General features: G+C 37.7%; 1 protein-coding gene across 1 annotated transcript in view; it reads right to left on the bottom strand.

Annotated features, from left to right (window-relative positions):
- Nucleotides 1-17,958, bottom strand: part of COL24A1 (collagen type XXIV alpha 1 chain) — a 115,865-nt gene that overhangs the window by 64,214 nt on the left and 33,693 nt on the right. Inside the window, exons 13-19 of the mRNA XM_030279099.4 lie at nucleotides 13,858-13,911; nucleotides 11,371-11,415; nucleotides 7,417-7,470; nucleotides 7,282-7,326; nucleotides 6,834-6,887; nucleotides 6,152-6,205; nucleotides 4,461-4,514 (exon numbers count right to left, since the gene is read on the bottom strand). Coding sequence (XP_030134959.4) covers nucleotides 4,461-4,514; nucleotides 6,152-6,205; nucleotides 6,834-6,887; nucleotides 7,282-7,326; nucleotides 7,417-7,470; nucleotides 11,371-11,415; nucleotides 13,858-13,911 — 360 coding nt within the window. The remainder of the gene's footprint in view (nucleotides 1-4,460; nucleotides 4,515-6,151; nucleotides 6,206-6,833; nucleotides 6,888-7,281; nucleotides 7,327-7,416; nucleotides 7,471-11,370; nucleotides 11,416-13,857; nucleotides 13,912-17,958) is intronic.

The following is a 17,958-nucleotide window of genomic DNA, read 5'->3' on the forward strand; positions in this document are numbered from 1 at the left end:
CTACCAAGGGACGAGTTGTTTCATATATCTGTAAATCTTAACATTTCTAATGTGTGAACAAATGCTAAATGCTAACACAGACAATTTCCTCTTGGCAATAAACATTCCAGAAAACAATCTGCCTAGCAAAATGTTAATTTAGAAAGATTCGAATGCTTATATAAATGAATAGATCTACTTTATTTATTTATTTGAATTTTTCTAGAGGGAATTCAGTAAGGACCATGAGATGTAGGTGTGGACAAATACTATTGCAGGTAGAACAAACACGGTATTTTGAAATCTTTTCATGTCAGGCAAAGTCTTGGGATACAAGAGGGTCACTGGCCTGAGAACATCAACACTAAACAATGCATTTAGAAATTTAAAATCCTCGTAATTTTTGTCTTTTCTGTGAAGATGGATTAAGACTTTTTTTCTTGAGCACAACCATGAAGAAAAGGTAGATGCTATGGCAGTATTAGTACACTGTTTCTAAGATGTTCTCACCTTAATAATCCATGAAATAAGTGTAATAATCCAGGACACAAACAGCCACTTTAGACAATTCCAGAAAAGAATGAACCAGGAAGGAGCTCTTGAAATACCTCAGCAATGGCGCTTGCCAGTCAGATTCCTCAGAGTGAAGTGGGATACATCTCTAGCAATACCTAAATTTGCCATGAGTTACTCAGCAGCCAGCTCCCTGGGAAGTTACTCCAAATTAAAAATTCATTATTCTTGCATAAGTGAAAGGCCAGGAGATTAATATATAGTTTCCAACTGCAATGTAGTTTTCAGCAGAGACTATTCTAAACGAAACAGCTCTCGGAATTATGACTTCTAGGGAAATGCAGATTCTTAACTTCCATGAGCCAGCAGTAAGGTAGGCTACAAATTATGTTCAGAATCTTGCTACAGATGTGGTCTTTTGCCAGCAAAGCACTTTAGAATCCATTTCATTTAATCAAAAGAAATGTGGCATCAGAAAAACCTGAAGTGACAACTATCTTAACACAAACATGCTTTAACCTTGCTTTGGGAGTGTTACTTTTTGTACTGAACAATTAAATAGAAAATTAACATATTTAGTGCTCTCATTTATCAATATAGTGTTTAAATTTTAAAAAAATGCAGATATGGCCAAGTTGTTACTATGTTAGGGTATATCTCAGTGCCCCAGAGATGCGCATTCTGCCAAAGCTTTTGCTTTTCTTTTTGTTTTTCTGTGTGGCTGCTAATATGGAAGCAAAATATCATAAATATTGAGCCATTACATTCCATTTCTATGGGGAATTCTCTCACATTTGCAGAATCCCACTTCAAGCTGTTTCACATGACATTTGCCAGCATCGCTGGTCACCCATCTTCATGCCCTTGGCTGCCCTCAAGGGGATCAGGACAGGCACAGGTGGAGGGACACCATGGAGGGAAAATGTCTCCAGGGAGTGCAACAGTCCCTTCAGTTTCCCTGCACCAATAAGCATTCATTCAATCACAGATTGCAATTAATTTCAATGAGAATTTAGAATAAATTTTCAGAAGCAAGACTGACTGGATGCAGCTACTTCAACAAGGTATCTTATTAGAGATTAGTTACTGATTCTTATAATCAAAACACCAAAAGAAGGTTTCTGCAAAAAACTACAATTCTCCAATAAGTGTTTATTATTCTTCTGAAAGGATGTGTTATGCAGACATAGAACATTGGGAAAGGACCAGATGAAGATTCTGTGCAAAGGCAAGTACAGAGTATAAGCAATTTTACAACAAGAGTAGTTCCTCAGATATATGCTAGAACATGCAATTAATTCAGCCTTTAAATTACCTTTATTTCTATATTTCCTACAAATCATTTACATCTAAGTTATTTGATGCACTATTGAAACCGAAGGCTGTGCTATCACTGCACACCTGGCATCGTTTGCAAAAACTCAAAAAATCATGTGGACCCTGGCTAGACGTGGGTGGCTTATTTCAACTCTGACCTGGTGTACCTTGGCTGCACAGCTGCAGAGGAAAGATTTAGGAAGCAACTGACTGGTGATCTGTATTTCAAACCACAAAACCCTGTGGGGATGAACAGAGCCTGCCTGCCCTGCTCCCACCACTGTGTGCAGAGATCATTACAGACTTCAGCTGCTGGAGTGCCAGAGTTACTCAGCTTACATGGGGAGAAAATCGGGGCTAGAGCTACTTATTCTTTGCACAGGGAATGAAACACTCAAATGTGTAACTGGAAAGATCAAAGGATCCCCAGTTTCTTATTACACATGCACCCAAAACAAATGGAGACAGAGCACATTTATAAATCCCACTGTCTTAATGTTGAACAAAAGGGGAGAGGAATAGCTGTAAGTAGAGCCTGAGAGGTTCTGCCATTGGGCAGAAACAGCCTTGTTCCTCCTGCCCACAGCAAAGTTCAACAAATCCCAATATAGGTTTTGGGGTTTCTAAAAATAAAATCTTTCATAGAAGACATATGGTATGGATTGTCACATCTATACTAAATTCAAAGTATGATCCTTGAAAGACACTAATTGATCACATTCTTCTATTTCCAGAAACATCAAGGGAATATTTAGTATATTATACAATGCATGTTTTCTACATGGGGTCACAGGAAGTTTGAGCATTCAGATAATGAAACAGGAACAAGGAAAGTAGCTCTGTCTGACCTGCTAGATGTCTGGTTTTGGAAGAAGAGACATGATCAGACATACAACAGTAAGCTTTTCTTGTGGAAAAATCTACATTATTTGCTCATACTTCATATATTTGGTTGTGTTTAAATAACTTCTGGCAACAACAACTAGCTTATTTTTATAAGACAATGTAACGGGAGGGACACATACACTCTTCAGTTTTGAGCTTCTTATTTTAAATTCCTTTCATTATATAACTTCTAGTATCTTCAATTTGTCCAAAATCCCAGTATGCTGCTATCCTACATCCCTTCTGTTTCTATTTTGCCATATGGTGACCATATTTTTATGAAGTAAAAGGTGGAAGAGCCTCTTATTTTATTTGGAACCATCTTGCATGACTGAAGTTAAGAGAAACATTGCTTTGCAGTTTTAAACCGACCATTTTGTAGACAATTATTAGGAAAAAAACAGTACCTGAACACCTAAGTTTTAATTATGTAACATCATGCACCTTGTTTGCCTTCTAATGATGAAGTAATTCTGCACTCCTGAGCAAGGGGAAATGCTGAGCTTTTCAGACAAAGATTCCCATCCTTATCTGCCCTGAGGGTAACCAGCCCAGGATGGATTTTCCCCCAGACACAAAGGAGTAGTAGGTCTGTTGGAACAAGGAACTGTTGAAGGATTACCAGCAGAGGCAGCAGGACACAGGTATCAAGACCAACAATTTGGGCATAATTTGCCTCAAGTCTCCCTTGCTGGAAGCAATGCAAAGAAATCATGCAAGGGCCTCTTTTGTTAACAATGAAGAGGCTTGAAAAATCTAAAATCCTGATCCACGGAGGCTGGCAGCTGTGGACAACATGCACAGGCTTTGTGTCTTCTGCACACCTTTTGCCAAGTGAGAGAGACTTATTCTCACAAGACCACCTTGTGCTGCTAACATGCACCTTCCAGTGAGTTTTCTCTCAGTGAGGGCTTTTGCCTAATGAGAAAGGTAGGAACATAGAGCCTTGGTTTGAGGTGATGGGCTCATGTAAAGGCAGAAAAAAAGATCATTGCTAGTATATGTCTTCCATTCATATTTTTTTTAAAAAGGAAAACCCACAAAACAAATAAAGAATCCCCACCACAAACCAAACAAAACCCAAACTATGTTAATTGCAGGAGTCTGATTAGAAAGAACAATCCACAATTTCCACTTTCATCTCTCCAGGAAATACACGTGTCTGTGTATAAACATGTATTTCTGGTACAGACGACAGCATTTTTCCTTAAAGCCTGTGGTATAAATGCAAAAAAGCACCAAAATGGGACATTTTGGAGACTGAGTTTCTGCATAGACTTCCATAGCACTAAAGAGTTCCTAGGAAACTTCACTTCTAGATTCAACTGCTTGGCTACACTTCCCAGGTGAATCTTTTTTGTTTCTTGTAAGTAATAAATATGCAACCAGGCCTGGAAAATGGAAAATCCCATTTGTAAACATGATTTAGTATTTACAAATGGAAGCCTGCCTGAGAAATCACATGAGTCTCATTCCAGGTGTACCCCATAACAACAGGATTCAGGAGACAGCAAATCCTAATCACATAAGCAAATGAAGAACTACTTCATATTCAAAGATCCTGTACATTAATATTTTGCAAAAAAAGTTATGAGCTGGAATATTTTGTACTTTATGCAGGAGAATGAATTAATCAAATATGACTGAATAAAAAGATTTCCCTAATTCAACTAAGAAGACAATCTTTTATGAAGCAAACTCATTTACCTCTTAGTTTCATAATTGAGAATTGACATTCAATTTACCATTATCAAGGAATTTCTTACCTCAGGTCCTTGAGGACCCAAAGGTCCACGGGGTCCAGGCTCTCCAATTTTCCCCTTGAAAAAAAATCCAAACAGTTAAGATTTCTGATGGTAATTTATTTTTAACAATAGATGGTTACGAGGATTTTCAAAACATTTATTAACAAAAAGGCCAAAGAAATGTTCAGATGACTTTTTAACTAAACAGGAAATTTTATACCTGCCTCTCCTTGGGCACTATTAAAACTAGTTCTTCATATCTCTTTGAAGTCACCACAAAAAAAATTCAAATTAGTTTAGGACAGAGAAAATTGGGAGTTTTAGGAGGAACCATACAAAAACCCCATTAAATATATAGCTGTCTTCACAATAAGAACTCCATATTATTTAAACATCCAGAAAGTAACCGTTACAGATATTGGTTTACACACATATATTTTAAGTATCCAATCATAGCAAAAAAAAAATGGCAGTTTTGTGATTAATAACAACAAAATGATAATAACAACTATCCACATGTAATGGTAGCTTCTTTACATATGAATTCCAACTCATCTAAAAATGGGCCAAATTTCTCTAAGTTATATCTCTTCTTCCACTTTTTCACAATCTTGCTGCCACCATAAGTAGACATCACTTGAACAAAATTAAGGTCTGACCTGGGAAATGTTTCTCTAATTTTTCACATGAATGACTTCATTGTAAATCTATTCTACAAAGATAAATTTCTATTACTTGCAGGACTGAGATGTCATAGTTTAATTTTACATAAGTCACAAGGTTGGTCACATTCAGCTTGTGCTTGAAATACACTACTCTTTCAGGAATAGGTTGATTCACATGCTTATCTTAAAATGAAAATTCTTGCACCTTTAAAAGCAAAAAATATTATTTTTCCCATCTATGCTTAAGCAAATTTGAATAAGTTTTCTGCAGGATTAGTGTTTATACTATAAATTCTATAGGATGAGGAAAGCGTTATGGAATTTAAGGGCCCGTGACATTCATGAGGTCTATTGTAGGCTTACCAGTCATTGGCTTGATTGTACATAAGAAAATTTACACTGCAGTGGGTATTGGCAGCTTTTAATTTTTTATTGAAAAGAGACAGATATTAGCACTAAAACAGGCGAGGAAGAACCAGGTAACCCAGTGCAGCATGCCTTTTCGGCCTCAACATCTAAAAACCCAGCAGAAGTGGCAGCAGTGCACAGATGCCTTTAAAGCTGCTAAAAATCAGTAAATACAGGAATTCATGACTACTCCCATCTCTGTGAGAAATGACTTGCTGTTATTAATGAGATCTTACATATTCCCTCCAAATCCAGCTCGTCCAAATGGTCATCTGGAAGTTCCCAAAGCTCTCAGTGGATTTGTTTCAAATATTACCTACATGTCCACTCCCCCACACAGTGACTGTCACAGAATATGTAATACCCTAAGCACTCTATTAAAATTTGACACATATACTGATTTTGGTAACCAAGTCTCACATTTTAGGATCTGACTCGCTCATTAACAGCAGTCACTAGAAATAAAAGCAGCTTAGACCTTATTCTTTGTGCATTTTGAATTAGGTCACTTCTGTGGGATTACATGCACTGTGAACACAGCAATCACACAAAAGTATCAAATATCAACAGTACTAAAAAACATTAAGTATCAACAACATACATGATATACCAAGAACAAAATTTGATGCGTAAACTTACTGGGGGTCCTGGTTTTCCTCTGATCCCTGGGGGTCCTGGTAAACCAAGAGCACCCTGAAAAAAAGAAAGATATTAAATACACATGAAAATTATTTGTTGTGTTATGTTGGAAGCAATAAATTGCTCTATTTTGGCACCTGAAACAGGCTTCAAAAGAATTCTTCAGACTGAAAGCTATTTTCTAACATTCAACTTTCATCAAAGGAGTTTTCACAGGATGTGCTATTTCAGTGACTTCTGATGTACTAGCCAAACAGGAAAGAAGATCCTTATTTATCTCAGTTTGATGATGTGAAGAAGCATGCCAGATCGTGTGCTGCTGCTAACCACAGTAGGTCCAGGTGAGCTGCAGATGAACCTCAAGGGTCAAGGGAAAAATACCCTTTACAACAGTTCCTTAGAAAGATTGAGATCACACCATAATCCTTGTTTGATGTATCTCTATACACACAGCTGCCAGAGTTCTGCTTGTGCCCTTTACCTGTCTTTGTGCAGACTTTCCATAACTGAGTTTTAATTAGCACAGAATTTCTTAAAAATATGTTAATACAGTGATATCCAGGAAGTATTGCCACTGCATTCTACTTTTATGCAACCAACCTGCTGCATTTTAAGAGACTCAGAAGCCTGATCAAGTTGCTGAAATTGGATAATTTTGTAAAACAACGCAGTTATAACTTACCTTGTCTCCTGGGTACCCCATATCTCCTGGATCTCCTGCAAGGCCATGTTCACCCTAAACAATATATAATTTTGTACAGACATATATGTGTGGCTTAAAATGGGGTAGTTTTCAGAAACAGAGAAAGATTAATTCAATATTCACTATTTAAAATTAACACAGATCTTTGACAATGCAAGGTGTTGCACTGGAATACCTCTTCCAGGAAAGTCTAAAGACACAGACCTGGATATTATTAGGTTCAGTAGTTAGTGTTCTGTTCAGAAAAAAAACCTTGTATAAACTACCAAATTGTGAGTCTGACATAAATATAAATAACAAAATTCAGAAGACAAAAGAAATCAAAGGGATAAAGGGAAGGCTTTGTCAAGTAAATTATGCTCAAGATTTAATGAAGGGAGCCTGAAAGAACTATGTATCTGCAAGATAATTAAAATATTTAAATCACCTTATCACCTTTCATTCCAGGCTGTCCCACACTCCCTGGGAAACCCTGTTAAAGTAAAGAAAACATAAATCCAATGCTTGACTATAATTTGGAAAGCACATGAGCACCTGGCCATGGGATGATTAAATACCATACCGTGGGCCCTGGAATTCCTGATGGTCCACTTGGTCCTGCTGGCCCAATGTCTCCCTATCAAACAGCAAGAAAGGTGACTGCATTTGGTGAAACAGAGTAACCTAAAGGCTCCTAACAGAATGTGGCATTTTTCTGCACCACAGAGAGAAAGCAAAGTATTTTTTAGATTTATTTCTTAGGGGAAAAAAGGGTATTGGTATCATAAGCCCTCCATGTTTACAGTTCCAAACATCATCAGCAGAAACGCAAGAAACAAAACTTGCTTCTTCTCCTGTAGATTACAAATTCAAGAGAAGATCACAGTGTATTAGGCAATGCCAATTAAGGAAGCTTTCTTTTGTACTGCAGCTGCACATGCAGTGGCCATCACCGCTGTCCTTAGGGTTACATAACAGCACTTCTCTATGGGCATCGAATCTGGCTTAAAGAAATTATTCTATGATGAGTAGGGCCATAAAAAGTGGCTTTTTAAATGGTCCTTTTACTCAATTTCTCATCTATCAGTGACTTCTATGAGTTAAAATAAAAAAAAAAAAAGAAGAAAATAAAAAAAAGAAAAAAGAGATGTGACTCTAAATATCACATGTGCAGAATCAAACCTATGTTCCAATGGGCATGCTAACCTTTTCTGTTCTAATGCACCTTCAGAGCCCTCACTACAACTCTTATTTCTGGGATTTTTTTTAGGCAGCTTTATGACAGGAAAGAAAACAAGCGAATCACAAAAAATAAAGAGTCTTTAAAGATCAGCACAGCAACAGCAATAATATTAATGAAAAAGCTAAACATAAGACCTGACTCAGAATAGTTAAGACTATATTACAAAGAGAGAAGTCTATTTTCTGCCTATTCAACCTCAGGGGGAAAAAACCCCCGAAAGATAATGTTATGTCTCTATGGCTATGCAGAAATTTAACAACACATATGAATAAAGAATTCATTTGCCACTTGTTGAGAGTGATATGGAAAAGATGAGATGGACATCTATGCATTTCCAGTAGAGCACACATTCATTATTCTCTGGAGACTCTTTCAGCAATGTTAGCAACCACATTCTTCTGCAGCCACCATCAGACTTATGGTTGAGTGAAGAAAAAGCAAGACCAATCACTTAGTGTCCTAATGGTGCTTGGTAGAGCTCCCAAGGAAATTGCCACTCTGCTTTAGCTTTCCATGACTGCTTAAATGGTATAGTCTGTCATGCTAGCTGATCAACTCAATTGTTTATGTTGCTGTCTCTGAGCTGTGCTACATATTCTAGTTCAGCAAAGCATTTATGCATTCATGATACTGAATGTTGAAATGTACACTTAATGATAACAACAGCATTGATTGGAAAACCACAGAGGGATACTGAACTGGGAAATTCAGCTTACAACAGCAACAAGAAGAAATGTCAAAGTGTCTTTACAACATTCAGGTTCATTAAACACCTTTCACAGTCTTCAGATACATTGAGTGACTTAATTAACAGCAAAGAACTGGAACTGCCCAAAGCCAAAGCTGAAAAAGTTGAATTAGTTAGTCTGACAGGTTCTTTAATCATTCTTCACCTATAACATCCTTGCTATATGTTACGATATGCTTATCACTTTGGATAAAACTTGCTGATCAATAAAACCTGCAGCTACATAAACTGTGCCTTTTCCAACATTTCTATGTGACAAGTGAAACTAAAACTAAATTGCTTTTTCAAGGCAAAAAATAAAATACCAGAAAAACAAAACTAATGGTTTCTTAGTATTAAGTGGATTTTAAAAAAGGAAAAATAAATTTAAATCTAATTCAGGTATCTAGCAGTAAATTTTTTGCAACTCTTCATCTTAGTAAAACTCATGGCCTTGCTAAGTCTTGAAAGACTGACTATTCAGCCAGCCAAAACTCTGAACTTGGCAACAGATTTGTATATTGAAAAAAATCATGGATGGAAGGAATTACTGAACTCAGTTCGCTGATGCTGCTAATTTTGGCATTGTTCTCATGAACAAAGACAAAAATACAACTAACTCTTGACATTGACCAGCTGGGCTGGACAAGCTACTTGAATTAATGCTCTTGGTTTCTGCCAGAAAAATACATTTAATCCCATTTACAATATTGCATGTTGTAGTAGAATAGTGAGCTATTATTGACTAAGTATTTTAAAGCAGTTTAAAATACTGCTTGGTCATCAGTTTTGGATGACCATTAGCATCTGCCTGGACAAGAGAAAGCTGAGGCCAGGGAGCAGAGCTTTGGAGAGGAGGTGTGGCTGAGGAGCAGGGCTGCACCACACAGGCTGTACCTGGGTCTGCTGGGGTCACCTGAACCTCCCACAGGGTCTTGGTGACATTCTGCTACAGATTAAAGAGTGCAATGGTCTCTTGTAAAGAAACTCTGGAGCAAAGCACAGCTTTTCCAATTATCTGACTGTGAAACAGGAAACCAGTCTAACCCATATACTGGAACCTTGAGAAAGAGTCCCACACATAAACACGAGAAGGCCACTCAAATGGAACTCACACTCTAAACAATTGTTAATTTTGTGCTGTTCAAAATCTAAAAATGCCACCAACCTATTTCCCACCCCCAATAAATAGCTCACATTGTGGTTATATTCCACCTATGTACAAGTGGCAAAAGCTTTGGACTGGTTATAGAAAATTATTTCCCTATTTCACAAAAGATTATCGACACTCAATCTCTCTGTAAGTGTGCAACTCAGCAAGAAGGCACATACAGCTTTGATGCTGCAAACATTTATGCTCATGAACTCTAGGTAGGGCTAAACTGCTTCGTGTTGGTCAAAATAATCAGTAGCAGTATCTTTTTGGGGAAGTGACATATTTTTTAAAAATCTCAGGTACATTTGTACAATTATCAAAGTCTTTGAGATTAAATTCCAAAGACAGTCATGTAAGAGAGAAAAGCAAACCACAATACTATGCAAATTCTCAAGAGTTCAAGCTCCAGTCTCATGCGTGTGTCAATTGGCCTGTAGACTACAGAAACTCATGTTTGCTTAATGAAGGCTGGAAGCTACAGAGCTTTCTTGACCAAGCTTTTGTTTTCACTATAGCAATGCCATAACAACCCTAATCAGGCAGCAAGGGATGACTTACAGGAATTTTTTTGGTTATGAACATATAATTAGTAGAGTAACAATTGAACTCAACTGTTGTGCTTCAAAGGAAAAGATGACCAGTGTAAATATAAACGTATCAAGTTTGTATTTCAAATCTTTCAGATCTGCAGATACCAAAAAAAACCCCAAAAAACAATAAAGCAAACACTGGAGACAATCATGGATTTCTTAATTCAAGTGTAAACACTTGCTATTTCTCCCTTGTTAAGAATGTGGCTGTGTAGCCAGACATGACTGAGACAACATCAAGAATCAGAGGTCCTCTCTGAGTAAATACATGAATCAAAAAAAACAGGGGAGTGAGACTGCTCAAAATGAAAGTCTTTCCCACCTTCTGTAGGACTCAGAGCTTCTTGATAGATACAACTACTGTGTGCAACTCCACAGTGAGCATCATAGCCCTATTCTACATATATTTTTTTAAATGAATATGACATTGTAAATACAATAAAGTAATTTTTCTTAGAAATTAATTCTGCTTTGGATTTGGTAGCCATATTCAGGAACCAATAAGGACTGTTGTCATTAAAATGTTTGAGACCATTGCACCCTTCACACTGGCTTTAGTGCTATAAAATAGCAAATTTGGTCATTTAAAATAAAAGACCAAAACACACTGGATCAGAAACAAGTACACCAATCCACACCAAGTACAGAAGTGCTCCGTGCTGCCAACATGACAACAGTTTTGTAGAGTGATATTATTTAAATCATGGCCATCCAAAACAAAACCTGTTTAAATCCTTAAATTTTCATAATTGTTTTTTTAATTTCATAAACACACAAGACTAGTACAGCCATATCAAAGTAAGTAATAAAAGTATACTCACTCTTAGTCCTGGAAATCCAGGAGGACCAACACCACCAACAATTCCCTTTAAAGAAAGTTAATCTTAGATCATCTGAATTTTACCATTTAAAAAGAAATCCCAGTGATAAGATAAAAGCAATCTACAAAGCAAGTCAGTTTTGATTTTTACAGAGATTCCAAAGAGTGACAGCTTATCACTGTATAGAGAAATATGCTTAGTAAAATTCCTGAATTGCAGAATTAGACCACCAGATATTTGCATCATGGGAACATTTCTGATGTTATTGTAGGAATATGAGATTTTTTCTTTTACCATGATACTTGAAGTGGAAGGAAGAAAAAACAATTTTTTGAGGGTGAAAAATAAATTTATTAAGATTCCCTTGAAAAATAAATAAGAGCGCCATCTCAGTTCATAGAAAGGCCTCTGCAAATTAAAGGCTACACTCTCCTTATGAAAAATTGCTTCTTGATACAAAACTATGGTATTTGTACTTCCTTAAAAATTTAGTACTCCACTACTGCCTCTGCCACAGTTTAACTCAGAAGAGGCTAAAACACTGCTGAAAACAGTTGCTAAGTCTCTTTGCCCTACGTGAAACAGATATTGCAGTTCTCCATGTCACCATGTCTCATGGAAGCTGTCCCAACACCTGGGACCCACTGCTCAGTGCATAACATTGACAGGGCTCTGCTGGCAGCCGCGGGGAAGGGGGAGTTTTACGCAAGGAAATCTAAGCCCATTCTCAAAGTGTCCAACTGGGCATGGCAGAGGACATCTTTGTGCTCTCCTCCCTCCTCAGCTGCCTTCACACTTTCCCCAACCTGCTCTAAACTATCCACAAGGGAAGCTGAATGCTCCAGCAACATCCTCCAAGGCAGGCTGACATCCTGAAAACTGAGAGGGTGTTGTGGAAATGAAGGATGGCATTAGTCAGTTAAGCAGAAGAAATTAGGCATGGAGACAAATGCCATTAGTGTTAAGTCAGCACATGGGAAGAAATGTCTTCCCTTCCAGTTCCTGCTGCCACAGGCCTCCCAGGCAGCCCCTGGTCTCCAGTGCCAGCTCCAGAGAGGCTCTGTAAATCTGCCATTAGCATTGCAGACCCCTGCAGCTGCAGCGCTGGCCCCTTGCCTGAACAAGCCCTGCAGGGTGAGCTCTGGGGAGGGGGGAAGAGGGGCTGCTGCCTGTCGAAGAAGGCAGCAAGATCAGCAGCTGTCTTGGCAGATTAGATGGAACTTGTTTGCAAATGCTTGCAGTAAAACGGGCTTCTTTGTAACGTGCAAGTCTGTAATTTCAGATCCAGGCTTTCTGAGCTTGTTTCTATTAAAGCACTGTTCTGCAGATCTGGTGGAAAGACAATATCTCCTTTATCAGGAATGGAGGGAGACTTGGGAGTACAAGGAGGGGAAGGAAGAACTCACCTTTTAATATCATTTGCAAAGCAGTTGGTGACACTCAACCCTTCAGTGGGTTTTCAAGATGAAAACCATACTGATATCACCTGACATTCCAACAAGAGAAGCTTTGCCTTAAGCACCAGAAATGTGTGAGAAATTTTTTCCTGTGTTCCAAAAGGTTGACACCAAACATTGATAACCCACCAGCAAAATTAGTGTAAGCTTTCTAAAATAAGTTTCTAAGATGGGTGTCAAGGCAGTCTTTCAAAAAATTGAGAAACTGTCTAGTTGATGACTCTGTCCCATATCAGAAAAATCTTTAGACGCACACTGATAGCAGTTTCCAAAGCAGCACCCAACAATACAAGGTGATTTAAATCAGCTGCTCTTTTACTCAGCACTTATTGGTGTTCTCTTCTCTTGCCCAAAGCCTTTTACTGATTTCTGACACCAAAGGAAACCTGAGTTTGGAGTCTGCAGCCAGAGTTTCCGTACAAATAGCACAAGACAGCAAAGCTCCTTTGAGGGCAGCCTGTGCAGTGACGTGTCTGTGCTGCAGGCTGGACACCACACTGCAAGGGCACACACTGCCAGGGACAAAGCTGTTATCACACTGATTACAATGCACTAAATGACATGCTAGCATAATTGTGTTCAGTACCAGTTCAAAGGATGAAATCAACTATCAAATGCACAAGAACACAAAAGCTGAGGTTTTACATGCAGGCTGAATCTGGTTTTGTTAAGGTGATCTTAGAATAATGGTTTAAAAAAACAACACAAAGTCATAGCTAATGCAAGAACTTTGGAAGACAGAACATTCATCACTAATGCAATGAGGACAGCAAGAGATCTGATTCTCAAGGTAGTCAGCACATGCTGTAGTGGAAAATGTGTTCTCTGGCAGCTTTCTGAATATTTTATTCCTCTTTATTATACTTATTAGTTTCCTAGCAATTTCCATGGGAAAGTTAACAGTACAAAATTTGCCTGTGGATTTCAAGACATTTATTTTGAGGCAAAAGTCTCCTTTAATTTTGGAGGGGAGTTAACACTGGGTTTTACAAATTTTATTATGTTAATCAATACACAATTCAATACTTACAGGACTTCCATCTGGACCAGGGGGGCCTCTATTTCCAAAGTCACCTGGAAAACCCTAAAGCAGAATAGAAAATACCTGTTCTTCATTATTCAAGACATGAAAGGTGATCTGAACACTGAATCCCTATATATTTGGGGAATTGATACATCATAAATAGATTCAGGGAGTGTGATGGAGGAATGGGAAAACCAGAAAGTTTCAGCTACACAGTACAAATGAACAGAATAGTGATATTTGTTTGCCTCCTAAAGTCATAAACCCAAAATGATACAACTATACACAATGGACACTTGTGAAAAAGCAGACAATTGAATTACTTTCAGAGCAATATTAAACAAGCATTACTTGAATTGTTATCTTGGAGCCTGTTTTTGTGTGTCTTATTTTTAACTCATTTTTATTCCTGTTAGCTTCAACATTCACTAAAACCTCTGTCCTTCTTTCCTTAACTCATCCCCAGATATTAATGGTTGGCATCTCAGTATGACATTTCATATTTATCAGAAATCAGAATTCTCATCTTTCTAACTGATGTGAACACTTGCCTTAGTCTGCATCTAGACACTGAAACAGTAACTCAAGACATAGTAAAGCCTCATTTATTTTATGAGAGTTTTGACTTCAGAGACTAGATTATCACAGAACAGGAAAGAAATCTGATTTGCCAAGTCAAGCATTGAAGCTTAAAACAGAATTTCCATTTCTTGCTTCAGAAAGAAAATGGAATGGAATCCCACCACTTTACTGGCTCTATTCTTCCTTCCTTCCTGTTAGGGTTTTGATAATTGCTTTACTTCTTTCAGATGTTGCCACTGCAGAAGCACGTAAGTTGCTGGGGAAAAGTGATTTGATTTTTTGTTTGGTTTTTTAGGGGGGATGGGGGTGGGAGGGTAGTGTGAGGGTTTTTTTTAGTTAATTTTTATCAGTTTAGTATTGCTAGGCAGATCTCACTATTTTACTAGAAGAGACACATGTAGCTAATTAGAAACTCATGCTATTAGTTTTAAGCAGTACCATGAAATATTTCATGATTGCTATATATTCACTAGGATTAGGAGAAATTAGGAGAAGGGATCTCAGTGCAGATCTACTGAGAAGTCAAAATAATTTTTTAACCACAGTGTAAGGTCCGTATAAAAGTTTACCAGAAAATTTGCAAAACACTAAGCTGGAAAGGGATTCTACCTGGAAAAATCCAAGCTACGGCACTCAAACCAAAGAGAATTTTCTTGGAATTGAAAAATGTCACACAGTACTGAGATAACTGACCTCAAGAAATCAGACACAAAAAATGTGAGCATTACTAATCCACCTCCATGGAAAAAAGGGGCAAATCCCATCCTTACAATAATTTTTATGTGAAATGCTCTTCTTTGTCTTTTCAGTGTTTCAATATCTTTTTTCCCCTCCATGTGTATCAGGACCTTTACTTGAAGGCATTAACCTTTCCCTTCAGCAAGACTTTGTTCAAACCTGCTGCATGCAGCTCCAGGGTACAACTCACTTGGCCTTTTAAAGCTGCTCTGCTCACAGAGCACCCACACAGCTGCCCAGCCCAGGACTGGCTGCAGCAGCGTCTTTCCTCAGTGGACTGGGGGATCCACATCACCATACAACTGTATTCCAACAGTAGTCAGGAAGACAATATAAAACTGTGTCAAGGAGATGGAAAAATCATACCATAAATCAAAGTAATTTAAGCACTGTCTAAGCCATATTTGGCTTCAGTAACAAGCCAAACTTTTATAAAAAGGAAGGCAACATTTTATGTATATATATATGCATGCACACTGCTAAAATATGTTGAAACAACTGAATAGCTATTAATTCTCATCATCATGCATGATAATGTGAAGTAATCTGAGACAGCCTTCTGTAGCATCTTTTGAGCTGATTTTAGCTGGAGATTTTTTCTGCTTTCTCCTGTTAATTCAGAAAAGCTAGACATAGGAATTCCTCTCACAACAATGAATTTTTTTGTTCAGCATCTGATCACAGAACTCACAAATAAGAATCTATAGCTGTAAGATCTGACAATACAGGTCTTCAAATTTTAATTTATGCCCCTTTCCTAAACAGCATATTTGGGTTGTACTGCCTGTCATTGGTAGGTGTTGGAAGAGGCAGAATTGTCATAACACACATGTATATTTTTTTGAAACTACAAATGAGGCCTCAAAGGGGAAATGAAGGCTGCAATGGGACAGTTTTACCAACCACACAGAATCAGAAATGATGCAGCACAATCTCAATCCCATAGCAAGAGTTACAAAGTGACAGATCGCCCACAGTCATTATAATCACATTCTCAAGAGATGTATCTTGGAACTGATACTGAAAAATCTATTTTAGGAAGTAGAAAAATGAAAGCCAAATGAGCAGTCACAAAAGTATAAAACTGGAAGCAATATAATAAAACTACTGTGGAACAACTGTTTTATTAAATCAGTATTATCATTTAACATTATTATTAAGCATACAAAGGACGATCATTCTTAAGTTTAATATAAAACAGAACCTGAACTGTTTTTACAGCTACAATGGGCTTGATTACTAAATTCTTGGTAAAATTTACAAGGTCTGTTCTGACACGTTGACAACTGGTTTTAACTAATCACAGATAGAAGAAAACTATGTAAAAATCTTCCCCCAAATAAAAGCAAAATGCATCATGTTAACAGGACAGAAAATGCATTAGAAATACTTCAGAACTAGCCAAATGTCATATTATGATGATGCAACAGAAAGAAATTGAACACATATACTTCTACCATGAAATATTTTCTTAAAATGATATTATATGCAAAACAAATATAAAATTAAAACATCCTCATTCTACAGATTCAGGGAATTGAATATTTGTTCCATTTCAAACATGCCAGAAATGTTACAAATATGAACAACTGTTCAATAAATCTACTAAGTAGCAGCATTTTGTCAATTATAACCGTTTACAATCCCTCATATGATCCACTTCTATACTTTAAAATTACTTTCCAAAAATGAGATTATACTTTGGATCTCACTTCTTTTAAAAAGTTCTCTGCCAGTCAGATCGGTTTTTATTTTCTCAAGTATTTTGTCCAAAATAATAAGTTGCACCCTAGAACAAAAGGTGAGGACCCTGACTTCAGGCACTGTTGAATTCCCATGCCAAATTTCTTTTAGTGACAGTGCCCTGCCCCAAAGCATTGTTAACTCAAGGGCACTGTGCCAAAAAACTCTGTCATTACAGCTATCATTGTTTTGGGGGTTAAAATAACACCTCTTCTCTAAGCTTGTGATCCAGCAAAGTACTTCAAGCCAGGTTCCCATGTGATTGCTGTCCTGGCTGGTCTCCACATTAGTAGCCTTTAGTCAAATAAGTACTTTGTAGATTATAGAAAGGAATTGGAATGAACCTTGGGATTGAGGAAATGACCATGTAACAAAGAAATCAGTACTGAATGAAGGTAATCACAGACATCCTGCAGAGGTGCTTTTGGTGCTCTGTCACCTATGTGAATCCTCTCTGAACAGATTTATATGAATAGAAGCCCTACAGAACTTAAGTCTGGCACTGACAGAAGCTCTGCTCTTACTGTAAATGGAAAATAACTGCTTACCACAGCACCAACAGCCTGCTATGGACTGGGACAAATCCTACACCACTGCACTGGCAGGCAGGAGCCTCACTGACACCTGCCACAGAGATTGATGGTAGAAGGCAAAATGTGTTTCAGTGTACTCTGCTGTCACCTCCACTTCCTATTTCACACTGAACACGAGCCTTTGAGTTCCACCCAGGTCCTTCTCCTCTTTTAAATGCTGCATGTGACTCAGGGGCACAAGACACTGCCAACTTCTGCAAGGGACTGATGGCACAGGGCCCTTCTCCCCCAACACTCAGTGCAAAAAGAAGAATTTCATCCAGATTATATGCAAACTACAATATAGTCTCATGGCAGCTTCAGAAAGAGCAGTCTATAGACTTAATGTAATTTTACTTGCCTTTTTTTTATATCAAAGCCATTCTCATAGGCTAGTGACTTTTTTGGCTGGTGTTAGATCACACAGAAAGCAAAACAATTAAACAGAAGCCTCTACAACTTCCACAGCATA

This window comes from Taeniopygia guttata, chromosome 8, assembly GCF_048771995.1.
Source record: "Taeniopygia guttata chromosome 8, bTaeGut7.mat, whole genome shotgun sequence".
In the NCBI taxonomy this organism is placed as follows: Eukaryota; Metazoa; Chordata; class Aves; order Passeriformes; family Estrildidae; genus Taeniopygia; species Taeniopygia guttata.